This window comes from Odontomachus brunneus, unplaced genomic scaffold (genome assembly GCF_010583005.1).
Source record: "Odontomachus brunneus isolate Ranch 3 - 2012 unplaced genomic scaffold, Obru_v1 Obru_scaffold_011, whole genome shotgun sequence".
Lineage (NCBI taxonomy): Eukaryota > Metazoa > Arthropoda > Insecta > Hymenoptera > Formicidae > Odontomachus > Odontomachus brunneus.
In genome coordinates, this window is record NW_022639461.1 from 369164 (window position 1) to 387848 (window position 18685).

General features: G+C 42.7%; 1 protein-coding gene across 11 annotated transcripts in view; it reads left to right on the top strand.

Annotated features, from left to right (window-relative positions):
* The window catches only part of LOC116840694 (cAMP-specific 3',5'-cyclic phosphodiesterase), a 474033-nt gene that overhangs the window by 246039 nt on the left and 209309 nt on the right, over positions 1 to 18685 (top strand). For 2 of the 11 annotated variants that reach the window (XM_032807758.1, XM_032807760.1), the window contains exon 1: positions 12285 to 12935. The exons of 5 other annotated variants lie outside the window; for them this stretch is intronic. Coding sequence is in view for 1 of the 6 variants with exons in the window: in XM_032807768.1 (XP_032663659.1) it covers positions 3716 to 3801 (86 nt within the window). In the remaining 5 variants the exon portion in view is untranslated. Of the gene's footprint in view, positions 1 to 929; positions 3802 to 10125; positions 12936 to 18685 lie in introns of those variants that run through there. 4 more of the 11 variants (XM_032807768.1, XM_032807757.1, XM_032807756.1 and 1 more) reach the window with 4 other exon arrangements.

An 18685-nucleotide genomic window follows, 5' to 3' on the forward strand; every position in this document is an offset into this window, starting at 1 on the left:
CGCGTGCGCAATATACGGATTCCCAAAATACGGGCATTATAATTGGCCGGCCGACACCCACGATTTATATGGAAGCAGCGAGTCGGTTGCGCGAGAGTCCCCGATTATAATAAATAACCGACGACCTTGCGTCTCGTTCGACTCTCCGTGTCGTTTCGAGGCGATCTGAGAGAGATAATCAAGGCTCGAGAACTTTGACAATGTTCCATCCTGCATTTCAAACTTTCTTCTATTGATATTTTTGTGAGTTTAATAGATAATTCTTGATTACTCGACATGTATTCGCTTACGGAAAAAAAAGAATATACTTGTTTAGAGAATATCTTTATTGTTGACATTTTAGAAATAAGATTGACATTAAAATGAGATTGCGTATAGCACGTTGAACGAAGATAAATCAGTCTTTAATCAAGACGAATATAGTCAAGTTGATATAATCATTTTTTCATATATAAAAAAGAATATCAATATAGTTGGTTATATACGAGAAAATGATTGTATTAACTTGACTATATTCCTCTTGATTAAAGATTAATTTATGTTTGTTTAGCGCTATATAATCTCATTTTAATATTAATCTTATTTTTAAAATGTCAAGAATAAAGGTATTCCTCAAACAAGAATATTCTATCTTTTGCAGTTCTTACCAACCAAAACCAATTTCTCTTTTTCTGTCACGTACCCTCAGGAAATTCAAAAGTTATTTTTTTGCAATGTAAAAGTGATTTATATTATATTACGAATAACGATATGAATATGCTATTAGCTAGCAGCTAGCTCCGCATATGAACGCTGCTCTCTTCACACACACATTGTACGTTATCTCCCTTGCACTATAATATTCACGGAGCTGCGAGAATAGGTCAGGTAATCAAGAATCATTCGTTAAATAAAAAAAAATCAATAAAAGATTAATGAAATCAATAAAAAAAATAAACAATTATGGATAAAAAAGACTTATTTTTACTTGTTAATCTTCAATTGTTAATCGTTCATTAAAAAGTATTTACTGAAGAAAAAGTTTTTTTGTTAAAAAGAAAACTGCATTTTCATAAAGTTCCTCAGGATTTGGACAATTTTAAACTTTATATTCGAGTTCAGCGAGCCAAAAAATATAAAGATAATCCGATTTCATACATTTCTCTTTTGACCAAATTTTGGCTCTTTCACAACGTTGTTTTTTATTCACCTCTTTATTGGACATCCTGTTTACGTATACGCGTATAAAATATGGTATACCTAATTCTGACTCTTGCGGATAGAATTCTGCTTCAAATTCCGTCGCAGATTGCGAATCGCCTGGAGCGCCCCCAGCGTCTTGTTAGTTTTAATATTTGTCACAACTTCACCAGTTATTTCCACGACGCGCCAGATGCGTGTAGCGCACGTCACGTGCTCTCTGGTAAAACCGAAATGTCGTCCGTGTGATTTAAAAGGTATCTCCACGATTTGGCAACTCGCGCCCGATCGCAAAGCCAGAAGCTGAACGCGAGAAGAGCGTGAAGAGCGAAGAAAACGCTCTTCGCGCGTTGCGTAGTCAGATTTTCCCTCCATGATGTCGAATCGAACGTCCACAGGGGAAGCTCCTCTTCCACAAAATTCATGTGACTGGCGATTGTATGACGTGCAGTCTCACGCCCAATTAATTATGAAATATTGAAGTTAAATTCCTAAAGCACTGGTAGTACGTTAATTTATGTAAAGTATTAAATTGCGGTAGCAAATTAAAGCTACTGCAATTTAAGTAAAATGCTCTTTATGTCGAATAAAATCAAGTCTTTATTAGCGGCGCGACACAGTAATGTCACGTCTCGCAAAAGGCCGTAGTCTCGAGATTTGGATCGATTTTTCAATGCTTGTTTTTTTTTTTAATAAAAGCATATGAAATTCGGAACAATTTTGTCAAACTAGATCTTTTATCTTTCCTTTTTTTAAATCTGACATAAAGAATTTGGATTTAGAAAGTTTCTTTAGTCGAACAATTTTGATAGATGCGAAAGTTCAGAATTTATTTCAAGAACAAAAATTAATAAAAAAAAATTGATGACATAATAGCAATAATATAATTTTACTTAATTCAGTAAGTTCTTATTTTACTGAAATTAGGTACTATTTCAAAATTAAGTACTCTGTCAAGTTAAGATTTATTAAGACCTTGTGTAGCTTTCTTCAAGCTAATAACCAGGGTTTGAATGTTTAATTTCAATATCAGGCCTAGGCGGAGCACAAAAATCTGACTCGACAAAGTTGTTCTTTAAATAACATTTTAGCTTTCATGAAAAAAAGAGCATCGGAAATCGGTCGAAATCTCGAGATTTGTAGCTTTTTTTGAAACATGAAATGTCATTTGATTTCATTGCGTGGGGGCTGTCATCGTTCGTGTCACGATTAAAGCGCGCGCGAACGAGGCTCGATTGATAGCGACGCGTTCGCAATTAATCCGCGATCGTGCAAGCGGACGTGCGAAAAAGTGGAGCACCGCGGTTGACAGCGACGGCAGAAGGAACGGGAGCGAGATGGAAGGGATGGAATTAGGAAAGGCGGAACGAAATTAGATTAATGCGGCGAACACGCATTTGCGCCACGCGCGCCTCGGCGAATATTAGACGGCACAGAAGAGGAAGAGGAGGGAAAAAAAGTCAAAGGAAAAGGAAGAGGGAAAGAAGTGATCGCGACGACGTGCCTCGTACTCGAGATTCGAACGAACTACGTATACGTGAGAAAAGCGCGACGCGGCGTTCGAAATAATCCGAGTCGCTCTATAAATACAATACACGACATTCAGTCGTGTGCGGCGCGTCGCGATGTCCAGATGCTTACCTCATCCATCCCGTCCCGCGATCGCCCGCTTAATTACACCGACCCCTTTGGATCAATTGACGATCAATGAGCATCGTCTGAGGATACGCTCAAGTAGTCCTCGACACCTCAAGAGAAATATTCGATTCCGATCTCTGTGAGATTCGCGACGCGAAGCAGCCTCGCGGCTTCTCGTCAGTCGGAGAGACATACAGTGCTACGAACTCGTGTGTACGACGTGCTGCTTCCGACCAAGGGAAACATTCCCGTTTTTCGTTCGCGCGGTCCCCGTGTCGACTGGCGTGCTGCGCCGCGTGCTATAACTGACGATCACTCTCGATTCGTTCTTGCGCAACGAGAGAAAAAGAGACGTTTGTCTCGGCCAATTAACTGTATTACGGCGCGACAATCGGAAGTACCGGCAACGCGTGTACAATTACATAATGCGCGATTGTGAATAAGCCAATCCCCCGAGTCTCTCCCGAGTGCGCGTGTCAATTAGATAGACGGGCCGGACGCGTAATTTTCGAGGAGAACCGTCGTGCAAGTCGCCGATGCGAACGCAAAATAATTTTGCCAGGTATCTGCGAGAAGACATCGCAATTGTGAAGCGCGCGGTAACACACACTCGTGATTTCGCGACGATATAATAATAAAATAGTCCCGGCGTTTTCGTTACGTCTCCACCAGAGTCTCCACCTGGTGCTCCTTGTCGTGGAGCCTTCGTTGGAGAAATCTCGAGATAATCGACGCGTTGCTACAATTTTAGATGAGGCGGCACGCGGCTTCGCGCGTCATTTTTAACGCGGCTTCGCGCGTCGTTGCGCCGCGAAACGACGATCGCGTCGTCGTCGTCGCCCAGAGCGAAGTGCACGACGAATTTTGAGCCGAGAAAGGAGAAGATCCCGCGCGCGCGATGGAGAGGCTCAGCGTGGCGGAAGCACTGCGCCGGAAAGACAGGAGGCGCCGCAGGGGATGGACCGTGGTCGGCCACGAATTACGGTGAGTATTGCGAGATAAATTAGCGGCGGGAATTTGGGCCGCGCTGCATCTCGGGGACGCGAGGTATTGCCTTGTGCGAAACGAGCCGAGACGCACGGCCAGGTGAGACCGTCACGGTGAGCCTTTGCACACGGACAAATAGGAAGTGTCTTCGGCCAAAACGCGGCCTGGAGAGAGAGAGAGAGGGGGGGGAGAGGAGAGAGAGAGGGGGGGAGAGGAGAGAGAGAGAAAGAGAGAGAGAGACAACGTTAAAAATAAAATCGCGCGCCGGCCCGTGTTCGAGACGGTCCGACCAAGCAATTTAAATTCCTTTGAAACTGCGCCGACGATGTTTTAATTGACGTTACATGGCGCAAACTCGGCTGTTACGTCCCGAGATGCACAGCGCGGACACGCTTTGACGATGAGCCTTTCAAAGTCCGCTTGAGGTGACCTATAATCCGCGGCAGGATTCGGGTTGGAATTCTATTTGTAGTTTTGTTCATGTACAATAAGCAGGTAGATAGATAGGTAAATGAATAGTTGAATGGATAGATAGGTAATTCTAGGAACACATACCTGCTAAGAGTATTTACAGGGAAATTGACGATTACAGATGATAATTCGCTCAGAATGAAATTTACAAGCAGTTAGATCTTCAGAGTGAACAGAATTCGTTTTCCAAGGGAAAGAGAATGCTCTCGTTGGACAAGAAGGATTAGTTCACAAACTCATTCCAAAAATTGCGGACAATCTTTCAGTCCCCGACTGTACTATTCAGCAATCAAGGGAGAGAGTTTTGGACATTTTGGATGTTATTTAATATATTTTGGACTAAGGAATTTGAATTCCCATCACAATTTAGCCGGCCTAATTAGTTTTACGACAGAGATCCACAAATAGTGTCTGTCCAAGTGTAAATTTGCGATTCGACACATTTTATATATCAAGACATTTTTATACAGAAACATTTTTATATTGTTATACATCTACATTATAATGCAAAAATGTCTAAGGATTTGTAGATGTGTAGTTTGGGTCTTTTTTAAATTTTCTCTTACGAATAGAATTCTGCTCCGAATCCTATTGAAAATTGCAAGTCATCTAACAAGTTTTTCAAGCATATCGTACAGTGATTAAATTTTAGCAGACATACATTTATTAAATCAGATCGTGTTGTGGAACGAAAAAGAAACAAATTCAAGTCGAAAATTCAGTGGAAAAATCGTTGTACGTGTAGCATGATTATAATCGTCACAGAATCTTGCGTCCTCCCTTTTTCAAAGTTTTTGAAATATAAAAAAACATTTGTTTCAATTATATTTTGCCTATGATTGCTTGACTCGTTCTCATCCACACAACATGTATGTCTTACAGACGTCTTACTTTTTTTAAACGTCTCTTGGACGTCACAGTAATTACACGATTGTACCGAGCGGTCGGGCAATCAATTGGGAAAATTGTCGCACCTGCAAACCGTCGGTAAACCGTGTACATCTGCTGATAAAACGTCCAATAGTACCGCCATCTCTCGCGATGCTGGCTGGATTCACGCAGCTCGCTCTCTCGTGTGTTGTATCTAACGAGTGGATCGATATCACCGTTACCAATTGCAATTTTTCTCCCGACGAAAGGTCGATAAAATAGATCCCACGCTACAGATTCGCGCATTACAGGTGACATACCCTCACGCACTAATAAGTTTACGCGATAAACAAGCCGCTGTTACCTTCATTTGGGAAGAGAAATGTATTGCTTCAAACCCTCTTTCTCGAGACGATTTGGAATTTGCGGAAATTTTTTAATTCACCGTTGTTTCTACATCAACAATATATAAACGATGAGTAGAATTAATATATTCAAAGCGGAATTTTCGATTTGCAAACAAACATTTTCCTAAATAAGTTTTATCCAATACCGACTCGAACATGTAAACTCGTAAAGGGAGATTTTAAGTCGTATTCCGAGTCTCATGATCGCGCAGCAATTCGCTCCGCTGTTTACGAGGGATTATCGCGGATCAAAAACTTCCTGTTTTGTCTCGAGATGATTTTGTTCCCATTCGGGGAAGACCCCAGTAAAAACTTCATGCGTGTTAGTTGCACGTGCAACGCAAAGCAAATAAAACTACGAGGAAATTTGTGCTGATTTACAGCGTAAATCTCCCTCGAATGCGTTTTCGTCGATTCGTTGTTCCGATTAGTCCGTCCCTCTTGGGGAAACCCATCATAGTTGGCGAATTTGCGGCACCCACTTGAGGGATTTGTTCAATCAGGCTTCGTGCTGATTAACGTGAACACTTTTCGCGAATTAGCCGGCGAGTTGCGCGTTCAAACGGTTCATTTAAAGGATTAAGACAAAAGAGGACGAGAAATGCGCGCACGCGCACGCTCATTATGCGTTGCATGGCATTCGTTACGTAATGCTCGGGAGGTTTACAAGATACTCAGCGTTATCCCAGCGCGGCGCTCTGCCTCGCAAATTTATCGTTCACGTTGCACGGCATAAATTTCGCACACGGACGCAAAGTGCTGTTAAATCGAAGGAGACTATCACGACGCGCGAATTAAAAGTCGCGATAAAATGCGGTTTCATATGACCCCCGCAGGAATTGCGTTGAATTTAGCGCGGGGAAAATGCAGGGAAAGCTCCATTCTCTCGCTCCCTTTCCTTCCCCCTTGATTTATTGTTGAGTTATTATTTATTGATGCGTGATTCTGAGTACCGCTCTGATTTCTGGACTGATGCAATAGTAACGGTGCGATACAGAGGCTCTGTTACCGAGATATAGAATCGTTGATATTTAACGTGTACATGACATCTCATGAGAGTAGCCGAACGATTTTGTCTGGTTTGTTCAGTATGTAGCGTAATTTACTACGTTTCTTAACGAGACAGACCTTTTTGATGGTCTATCCCTGCACACTCCCAGAAACACATGGTAACATTGACAAGAGTTTATATGAAAAGAAACATTCTCTTTGCGTTCTGTCTACTCCGTTTAAAACAATAAACAAATAATAATGTGATAATTGAAATGTACACTGGATAATGAAGCGAATCGCTTCGGGTAACGTAATATCACAGTTTATCATCTTGCACAATGCTGTGTTTTCACATATCGGTAAAAGAGGTAAAAAAATACGTGTAATCACGCACAACACACGTGACGCCCCCCGTTCTGCCCGCGGGCAGCTCTTGCGCTCTGTGACGTCGGTTTATGTGAGAGATGTTGAGCTAAGATACAGAAATGGATTATTTCATTTGCGTCACCGGCGCCATCGTTAATATCTGCACATAACGTCATCCAGCGATGTCGCGCATCTCGCCATACAAAGCCTGCACTCGTAATCACCCGAAACTCGCATAAATTGGCAATGCTCAAAATTATTCCACATCAGTGATTAATAATCAGCGTCACCGGAATTTCCTGCATGCCAAGCGCGCTGACGTACGTACGTATGTAGCGTCGTTGCCGAATCGATCGCCGCTGCTCTCATCCGTGAGGGCGGGATACGCACAGGTGTATTTGTTGTCAGGTGGTGCCAAAAACTTCGCCACCAATCGTGCATAAAGCTGTGCGACTATCGAATTACTTCTGGCCGACACCCAATCTTCGCTCCCCGCGAAGATTATATTACTACGCGATCCGAAAAGCCGGCAAGATCGCGCCGCTCGAGGAAAGCGAATTCGTCTGATCGAATGGTTCTTTCATTTGAGGAACGCGGAAACTTCGAGATGGTGTCGATAAGACGCGACAATTAGGACAGGTATTCACTATTAACGAAATAGCTACTCGTGTTGAATTATCGATTAACGATTACGATACGAAGGATGCCTGTATTCTGAAAAATCGCGCGGAAACGTGGAACTTCCTGGGAACTTTCTTATCCGTGAAAGTCGGGAAATTCCTGGAGAATTTTTCTCTCATCGACTCGGTAGACAAGCCGCTGTAAATTCCGCGAAATATTGTCGATTGCGCTCGAGCTCGGGAATTGGTGTACTTGTCGAGAGAACGCTCCGAGTGCACTTTGCCGATTTCTCGCTCCCGATCATTCGCGAGCTCGTCTCCTCCTCGAATTAAGCCGTCTCTAGTTTGCATGCGCATCGAAGCATACCGGCGAAATAGAGAAATTCTGGTTTACGTGTATCGCGTCCTCCGGATATTTCTCTCTCTCTCTCTCTCTCTCTCTCTCTCTGTCTCTGTCTGTCTTCGACACGTTCTGCTTACATTAAAGTCAAGTTTGCACTCGCCGCCAATTCGTGCGTGGTTAAATAGCGCGCGGACTATAATTCATCGTCTTGCCACGGCGATTCGAGTCCCTTAATCTCATAAAAGTGAATCTTCTTTCGATGAACGACGATCGTCATTGCTTCCAAATAAAATAAAAAAACGCAATTGCATCGACAACTTTGCGATCATTATTGTTCTTAAGTTTCGTTTTCCAAACTGTAATAAATTAATCTCATACACGAAATAATAAAAAAAAATTTAAGCACACATTGAATAGGCGATAAAAAACTTAATTAGAAGTATGATGTTGAGAACAAGATATAAAAATTAATTAAAAATAATGAGAAAATAATTGTAGCAGGATCAAAACAAAAATATGAGAGAAAGAGACAAAGAAAGAGATTGAGATTACGTATTTATCAATATGAATAAAAATATAAGAGAAAGAGACAAACTCAATGAGATTGAGTTACGTATTTATCAATATGAACGGTTTCGGTTTCGCAGAGGCAATCCGCGCAAATAGGACGCGAAATCAATATGCAGTTTCATGTATTCCGTTCTAATTGTCGAATTATCACGATGTGTCATAATCGCCGATCAACCATCGCGCTTCTGTTTCTCGTATCAGGCTGTAGTTATTTATTAGTGTACATTTGTGGACAGGAAGATTATACGTAATTCTTTCTTGGAGTAAGTTTTTTGTAAACTCTCCGTGTTGTCCAATTAAAGAAATCTTTCATTGAGAAACGGAATTCTCCCGTTGGACGAGACGAAGAGAATTCACTCGAAATTCAGTCACAAAATTTGGGGACAACTTTCCTCTCTAAGAGTATGTACACGTTTTCGCGATAAACCGCGAACAAATCTGCGAACGTCGCGAACGAAAGGATCAACGGCGTTTACATGTTCAGCCTAGACGCCACTGTCAGTCGGGATGCACGCGGTTGGTCGGTCGGTCGGAAATTGTTTCGCTCAGACAGATATTTATTCTCGCGGTGGGCTTTGCGGAACGCGTTGGCAGAATGCGAAGAATGAGATGAATTATGAAGCGTGCGCACGTTACGATATTTAATCTTGTCGGAGGAATTTTGCAGTGTAAGGCCCGTGGCACATGCAAAGACGTAAGCAATAAACAAATTCGACGACAGTTTCAGGTCGCCCTGAAGGAGTAAATTGAAATGTTTGCGAAACGTCGGGACAAAAGGAAGACGCGGTCCAAATCCAAGAAATAAGCAAAGTAAAAAATTCGACGACAGTCGATTGTTCTTGGCCTACAAAGAGAATAATCGACTGTGATTCCTCAATTTGCTTACTGCTCACGTTTCTACGTTATGCATCATTCGCTCAACAAGCTTAATGAAAGCTATCGCGATCATCGTATCGCGCTGGTTTAGCACACTGCAATCTCAAGTGTATTGTTTAGGCTTTTCACACGTTTCTTGCCGTTCCAAATCGTATCTTTTAGCACGTTTAAACGTACAAAATTATAATTTACAGATCTCCTAAATGTGTATCAAACGGCGTGATTTGAGACGATAAGAAACGTATGAAAAGAGAGCTCGAGTCAAATTGCACGCTTATGCGTTCGAAAATAACACACTTGGATGTACGTTTCACTGTCGCGGTTGAAATGGCGATCCGGCTGGTACCGTTCCTCGTTGGCCCTCTCGTGGCCGACTTGGTCGCGAAATGACGGACCTCCTTCGCTATTACGAGACTCGTTCTCGCACTGAGATTAGAGAGTGGACGCGACGAGATACCGCTTTATGTCTGCTCCACGCTACGTCGGATAAGCGGAGTTTGCTCCATCTCGACATAGAAGAAGTTGTAAAACGCGTCGGCGTGGGTGGGAAACCCTCGGCTCCCTGGAGAGAAACACATCTCGCGCTAACTCGTCTCCACTGCTTGGCCGAGGGTTGGCCTTTCTCTGCCTCTTTCCCTCTCCCCCCCCCTCTCTCTCTCTCTCTCTCTCCCTCTCCATCCCTCTCTCCCTCTCTCTCTCTCTCTTTCTCTCTCTCCCTCTCCATCCCTCTCTCCCTCTCTCTCTCTCTCTCTCTCTCTCTCTCTCTCTCTCTCTCTCTCTCTCTCTATCTATCTATCTATCTATCTTTATCTCTATCTTCTTCTCTCTTCTCTCGTATCTCAGTGAGTAATGCATCGTCCTGATCCAGGATCCGTCCGCGGACTGTAATTCAATTTTTTCATGTTATCAAATATCATTCGACCGTAGCGATTGGGACTCAACTCGTCAAGTGTGTAGCCCCTGGCCAAAAGACACAGCGTATTCCCCGAATTTCTGACTCTGATACGGTTGGGTATTCTGACGTGAGCGAAATTATTTAACGTCTCATCGATGCCGTTTGTCGAACAGCAGCTTGCTCCCTCGCCGTAACTCGATCGCGAGGCTCACCGCTCGAATAATTCAATATTATCGTAGTATGAAATTTCGCTTAAGCGCAGCGGGGCTTTCAGAGCGCAGTATCGGCTGTGCCCTGTCCAACAGCAGCGTTATCCACATTGAGAGAGAGGTAGCAATGGTTGATCTAACTGATATTACACTTATTTATGGCCCCAACTATATCTTCTGTCTGTTCTAACACAAAAATGGTAGTAGTAATATGCATATAAGATTATTATTATTATAATGGAATTCGATAAAAAGATTGTTTTCTTGACCATAATTCGTAGTGATCATTTTTCTACTTTTTATTATAGTCGAAAATATGAGACATTTTTTTTCTCAGTGCAAGCTCCCGTCCGACGTGATTACGTTACGCTTTTGACATTAAAACGATTTAATGTTTCACTGATAAATTTCCGTCCGGACTCTACCCTCTTCTTTTCGCTGCTGCGCAATAACGGCAAGGCGCTCATCTCTAAAATACTCGAGCACTTCACCATAATAAAATTTGCTGAACTCTTAAACTCTTAAACTAGCTTAAAAGACCAAAGAGATATTCAATTGGATATCTTTGCCGGATATTTACTCGCACATTTTTGCCGTTCTTTCAAGTACGCGAGTCGCGAAACTCCATTAATCAATTTACAGTAACGTGTATTTACGCGCAGAGAAAACGTTGGAGATATCACTCGGTAAAATATGGTTGCTCCAATAAAATATCATTCATTTTTCCCTCATGCATACAAAAAGATTGCAGAAATATTATAGTACTCCGAAAGTAATATTGGTTTCCTTTTTGTTATCTTGATTATGCAACTATACTGCTAAATATTTCGCAACTAAATATTTCTGGTTATATGCACTATTTTTCTTTATGTGGATCTCTCAACCATTCGTTCTGCAAACTATAGACAGATACGATAGAGAGACGGCAATATTCTTTCCGTTCGGGCAACTATATATGAGGGGATACACTAATTGAACATTAAATATCATCAAACTTAGATCAGAAGAGCCAATAAGAGCTCACACAAGATGTCGATTGCAAAACACACTCCGCAAATGAATTAAGAAATAGGGCACTAAATACTCCGAAAAATCAACAAATAGTCTCAAGTGGATTCAAATGAATCATTCGTGAATTTTCCGGGCCGTTCAATGCTCTATTTCTTGGTTCATTTGTGGATACAGTGTGTTCCATAATCGATCTTATGTAGGCTGTTATTGATTTTTCTGATTTAAGTTTGTGCATCTGTGAGGGGCCGAACTTATTCTTTACTATTACTTATTCTTTATTACGCACCATAAGAATCGTGACTGTCAAAGTTGTATAGATAGGTATGCAGTTCATAATGTACTTAACGTGATTTCATATAAATTTCATCTCAAACTATAGAGAATGCGGTTGCAGAAACTATAACAGTTTTCTCCGTGCGGTAATCTACTTCGCGGTTGAAGAGCTCTTACATGGGCCTGCACGGCGCGATATTTCGATTCGAGAGTTAATCGTGGTAATTCGAGACATCAACCGCTCTCTCTCCCCTTGACGTACTTCCTCGCCGCTCCTGTCGCGTTTCGATTTGAAATCCGAACGACCTAATATCCTGGTACCGAGCTCTGCGTCTCCGTTCTCTTGCCCCATATCTAGCCACCTATCTATCTCTCTAGCTGTCTGCCTATTTATCCAGCCATTTCCCTGATGATTGGTCGACGAGACGCGATGCTCCGTTGGATGCGCCAACAGCTGCGGAGAGAGCAGACACCGCTCGCGGTCGAAAGACGCGAACGAGAGACGGCCGTAAGAGTGACAGCCGAGAGGGAAACGCGGAGGACGAGACGCGATGGTCGCACACACACGCTCAGAGAGCATGCTCGCGGCAGCGGGTGAGCACGACGACGCACTGCTCCTCGCCTGGGTTCGCAAGGGGGCAGCTCGCCGGCGCTCTCTCAGTCCGACAGCACACGCGACCTCGCGCGGTTCACACGCGACCCCGCGTCGCTGCCTCTGGTGCTCGGTGTCGTATCGTGGTACCTTCGTCCTAGTTGTCCCCCTGTACCTGAGTCGCCCTGAGCTGCTGTTCACGTCTCGTTCACCGTCGTCCCCGTCCCCGCTCCTACCCCCCATCCCCCGTCCCCCGTCACCCTCCGCTTCCGCGTGCACCCCCGCGTCTTTTCCGCGATTCACCGGAAGTCATACCTCTATCGCGAATTTGTCAGTAAGAACTCTTGCGGGCAAATTCGCATCGCGCTGCACCGCCGCGTTGTACGATACAAGTCCGCTCGTTGTCAAGCGGCTTCTTCCGCTTCCGGCTTGCGATTACTTCGGTGAGTTCTCTCCCGCCGGCGAAGCGGAGAATGCGGAAGGAAACGCGAGGCTAACTGACGTGGGTGCGCAGCCGGCCCGCAGTGCCTCTTCAGTAGTGCTTCCCTCAGTGAGTTCCCGCAGCGAGTGTACGTGCGGTGCAAGTGCGAGACCGGAAGGCTTTGTCACAGAGCGAGATTCCTCGAGTTTTCGCGGTGAGCGCTTTTTGTTATTTGGTCGGACCGGCAGGAGAAGGAGGAGAGGCTTTCGCTTTCTCTCTCGGACTCCTCGGCCTGCGATCGCGCGCTCTCGCATCGTCGTGTCGCGATTTTGCTGTGAACACCCCTTCGCCCGCTCGTTTAATCGCGAAGTTTGCGCGCGGATTTCCGTCGCGCGAGGTGTTCTCCTCTCGAGTTCGCCTCTTCGAAGACAGCATTCGCCCGATCTCATGGACACCCACGATAATTAGCCACGGGCATGTACGACCGTGCGCGTGGGTGAGACTTCATTAGATATAATGGCGCTCCTCATTTCCTTTCGTTTTTCTTTTGCTCCGGAGTCCTACGGTTGGGCATTTTGGTCCTTATGAAAGGGCTTACGCGGCACTTTCCTTGCAGGATATTATTAAGTTATAACATTGCTTTCTTCGTAAAAAAAGAGATCGGAAGAACAACGATTCCTAATAGCCTTCTTCTGTCGAACATAATTACGCATGAGCCTCAGATTCCTATTTAATTGCGTCCCGAGCGGACGGTGTCTCTTTATTGCTTGTCTCTTTATTAAGATACATTTCCCGAAGTAATGCGATAACGGAATCGCGCGAGCGCGATGCGAGAGCACGCCTTGCAAAAATGTCTCTCTCGCAGGCAGCCTGCACTCTCTTTCCGAGTTGAATTCAAGGCGAACTTTTCAGATCAATTTTAAATTGTTCGGGATTCTGCGCGCTATTTTTAGTATCTTACACAGAAATAGATATAATTAGTCTGCCAGCGATATTTTTATGTTATATAAGATATAAAAAGTATCATCCGCGTTTTTTCCACGAGAGACAGAAAGAGAAAGAGAGAGAGAGAGAGAGAAAGAGAGAGAGAGAGAGAGCAGGTTGCCTGGATTGAAATAATCTAAAACATTGCCCGGAATAATTAGGGAATTATTTTTGAAACTAGGACACATACACATTGTGAATGGACGTTTGAAAAATATCATATATCTACGTATGATATCTAATTCCAAGCTATTAGTCCATGCATTTACATTCAGCTGTGCACTTTCATATTTGGTGCAAATTAAGTAGAGAGGTTTCATGAAACGATTCAATGCAATCCCCTAATTACTTCGAGCAACGTATCAATTACATTAATGTTCGTCACACGGTTTTCCTTCCATCTTGGAGCACTGGGAGCCACCGAGAAACACTTAATTGCAACAACCAGAGCACAGCTCGGCAAAGCTGTGTGCTGTCTCCCTCCCTCTCTGTTTCTCCCTTCCCTCCCCCTCTATCTATCTTTATCTTTCTTCTCTTTTAAATTATCTGTGATTTGGTAAATAAGTAATTTTAAACCGTGTTTTAAAAGTTGCGTGGCAGTTATTGCGTAAACTTTAAAACAACGAAGTTTCCGTAACGATCGCGGCGTTCTCAAGGCGGCAAGAATTCCCGGTTAATTTTCTTGCGAGGTCGGAAGTAACGGCGAACGATTTCGTCGTCGAAGAACCTGACTAGAATTTCATCCCACGAAAGTCCTGACCCTGATCAGCTATCCGCTTTGTACAAGATAATGTTGGCTCCTGATCAGTTATGTCAACGCAGCATGGCAATCGGAACTTTATTGATCACAAGGATTACTAGGATCTTATTAATAATCAGGACCCGACAACATCATCTTATACAAGTAACTATTGCCGAGTAACTGATTGCGCAGCGGGAAATATTGTTCTACTGCTGAGAAAGAGGCGATTATTCAGTCTACCTCCCTATCTTCTTTGAACTAAAGGTTATCTTCAGCGAAGAATATTTCCTTGATAATAGTCATCAAATATACTCATCACACAAACTTCTGGAAAGCTCATTATCATGTACTCAAGAGAGGAAGTTATATTCTCTTTACGAGAATATTATAGAACTGTATTCAAGCCGGCCCGATTCTACGTAACAGGCAAGGGTAAATTGTTTGAATTTCATATTATTGATTGAAATGCTAAACTTACTAGGATTCAGAATGTATTATCTTGAATGCTCGAATGCTCTTGAAATTTAACGCTCGCGATAAACTTATGGTAGATAGATTCACAGATATACAACTTTATGAAACACATGAAGAAAGTAACGCTTGCTCGGATGCAGTATGTATTTTTCTGTGTATCTATGTGTGTGTGTGGAGAGGGGCAGGGGACAAGGGAAGAGAATCTACTAGGGTGGCATTCTAAAATCTTTTTGAGGAAAATTTTATTTAATACCTATAATAAAACTCACATTACATATGCCATGGAGTATCGAGTAAAATTTCTTCAAAAAAAGACGTTTTGGAGTGCCTAATCAGGACCACGAATAAATTTCATCGAGGAAGGAGATGAGTCGCACGTTGATCGCCAAAATCCGCTTGTCTCCTATTTCCGGCGTTGCGACGCGACGAGAGCACGCAATATTTGCCGGATAGCGTCGATTCGAATGAAATTCGCGCTCGGAGGTGCGCCGAGGCGCGTCGCCAGTTACGCGCGAAATTATCCTCGACGGAACTCTCGGCTCGCGATAATCTTCTCTTCGCGAGTTTCGCACGAGGAAAACACGAGCGCTGCATCAGGCGCGGATGAATGCCGTTCCGTTTCCTCAGCGTCGTGCCGCGAAACATTCAGCGTCCTCTCGGAGGCATCATGAAAAAGCACGCGTCGAAACGACGTCGTTAATTAGTGAGGCGCGCGAGCAGAATCATCCTGCTGCACACGAGACGCTATAACAGCGCTACGGGATAAAGTTGGCGATCGTAAAGCGAGATTCGCGTGCTCCTCCTCCACAGATCCATTCCACAGAACGTCGTGAGCCGATTTAGCCTCGTGATATCGTTCTCGCAGCCGCTCTCCGCAATTTTCCGCGCACAAGACGATCCCGGAATAGAGAGGAAACGTGAATGCGACTGTCACCGTATCAGTAGCTTGGCATTCGTGCACGGCACGTCGCATTTAATGAGATGACCAGATGTTTTTCCCGAGACAGACTCGATTTTTTACTCCTTTATCCTGGATTTTTCCGAACGTTATCCGGAACGCCGATTTTTCCCAGATTCAACAAAACTGTCTTTCTTTGTCTAGGTTTAGAGGATTTTTAAAATCTTTCTGACAAAGAAAAAAGAAAAACATTCTCAATAAAATTTTAAAAAATTCAAGAAAATTAAAAAAAGCTTTGATAAATACAGTAGCTTGGCATTCGTGCACGGCACGTCGCATTTAATGAGATGACCAGATGTTTTTCCCGAGACAGACTCGATTTTTTACTCCTTTATCCTGGATTTTTCCGAACGTTATCCGGAACGCCGATTTTTCCCAGATTCAACAAAACTGTCTTTCTTTGTCTAGGTTTAGAGGATTTTTAAAATCTTTCTGACAAAGAAAAAAGAAAAACATTCTCAATAAAATTTTAAAAAATTCAAGAAAATTAAAAAAAGCTTTGATAAATACAGTAGCTTGGCATTCGTGCACGGCACGTCGCATTTAATGAGATGACCAGATGTTTTTCTTGAGACAGACTCGATTTTTTACTCCTTTGTCCTGGATTTGTCCTGTTTCTTCTTTTTCATTTTAAACAAGGGTAACAAATGTTTTATCTTAGCAATCTTAGCAGTTTCTATTTTTACTCTGTGCAGCAAGTTTTCATTGTTGTTAAGTCATTTTTTCATATGTCTATAAATTAAACATTTTTCATGTTTGTGTATAAATTTTCAATGATGTCTGTCTCCCTTCTACCCTCGCTCCATTTCCCTCGCACATTTATGAAGTATCCCTGATTTAAACTTAGGAAATCTGGTCATCTTATATTGAAGAATTATCCCGAGAGAATCGTGCGTCCGATGACGAGGGACGAAATTTCGCAGTTTCAGTCTCGCAGCGTTATCGCGAGCGATTATTTCCGTGCGGCTCGCTCTTGTCAGCGACACACGCAACGACGGCATTCAGAAACGGAAAGAAGTTGGCTAAATGTTTGCCTTTATCTCGTTACCGAACTGACACCAGGAGGGTCCCGTTGAGAGCATAACGGGAGAAGTTACGCGCGCAACCGGCCCGGTAAACTGCTGCGCACGGTAATGAGACTAGGAGACTTGTTTTCGAAAGAGCCTTCGTTCTCCGCCGGCGAGTGAAAAGAAAGCTGTACGTACCATTTGTGTAAATAAAACGCTGACAGACCGACCGCTGTGAGCGAATTGGCTCTTTCTACCGGCGCTCGTTAAATCGTCCTCGCGAAAAACCCGCTGGCGTTTTGCACGGTTCATCAGCGAAACAATTCACTCGAACCCAGCTCAACGAGCAAGCATGACGGCGACGACGACGCTACGACAATGACGTTATGTTGAGAACAAAAATATTTCTTATCTACAGCTATAGTCGCATAAGGAATAATTATGATTATAAATTATGGTAAAGAAAACTATTTTTTTAATTAAATTCTACTGTGATGTTAGTGATAATAACTATATATGCATGTTACTGTTGTCTCTTTACTACCAGAAATATGGTTAGTGACTAATAGTAACTATAATTTTAGTTATATCGATCATTTTTCCTCTCACACTGAGAAAAAATGGTTGGTATCTGCAACTATAATCACATTGAGAAATAATTACTGATATAATTGTAATAATAATTATAAATTAAAATTATTTTTTTTATTAAATTCTATTATAATCTCAATGATAATAATCTTATACACATGTTTTTATTGTCACTTTCGTGTTAGAACAATTACAAAATATGTTTGAAGCTATAATTTTAGTTGGAACGTTTCTCCCTATCTTAGTACTATCTTCCGCGGAGCTTTTCGGATTCAGATGAGATTTAGACGGACACGACGGCGTAGTGATGTCGCGTCCAACGGAAATGATTTCGTTTGGCCGAGCGATCGGGATCTTAATTAAATTTAATTATCCAGAATGCGCGGCGCGCGGTGCAATAACGACGGAGCGTCCCGCGAATTTGTCCCGGTCGCGTCGAACGCCATGTTGCTTTGAATTATTTCCCCTACAGCGCGGCCCCGACGCGATCGCAAACATGGCTGGTTCTGCAATCGAAATTTGATGGGACGCAAATAGCGGCCAACGCTACATCAACGGCAATGTTGCGCCCGTGATATGTGGGGATAGTGAGAATATCATTTTTCATTCAACCCGCTTTCGTAAATCACTTAAATGCGCGCGACCTACACGCCGAAAGGAAAAAAATTCACTCGATTATTTTTAACGTAAAACGCATTACCGACGATTGCATTATGCGACGCAGCGATCCACGGAGATATCGCGGCCGGTATATTATTATACGCGCAAATTAAGTAAAATTGTTTAAATAATTACGCGAATCCGTTGTGTGTTACACACGAGATTACTCCTGTTTTATTATACACGAGTGGGTCATCTCTTTGTAAAGAGATAATTACCGGACATTTTACCGATGAGACAGAATTAGTTTCAGTGGATAATCCGTTAGTTCGGACAAAAAGCTTCTTTTGATTTTCTTATTGTTAAAAAATTGGTCACTTCCTATAATAAATAAATACATATAATAAAGCTATACAAATATGTGTGTGTATGTAATTGCCAAAAATTTCGCGAAAAAATTAATTAAAAAGATGGTATTTATTTTTTAGTAGTTGTGTCTTTGTTACTCATTTTTTAAAGATAAAGCTTGTGAATAAAAACTATTTTTAAATTATGCATCAAATTTTCATATTTATATGCAATAAAGTCTAAATTAAAATTAAAAAATC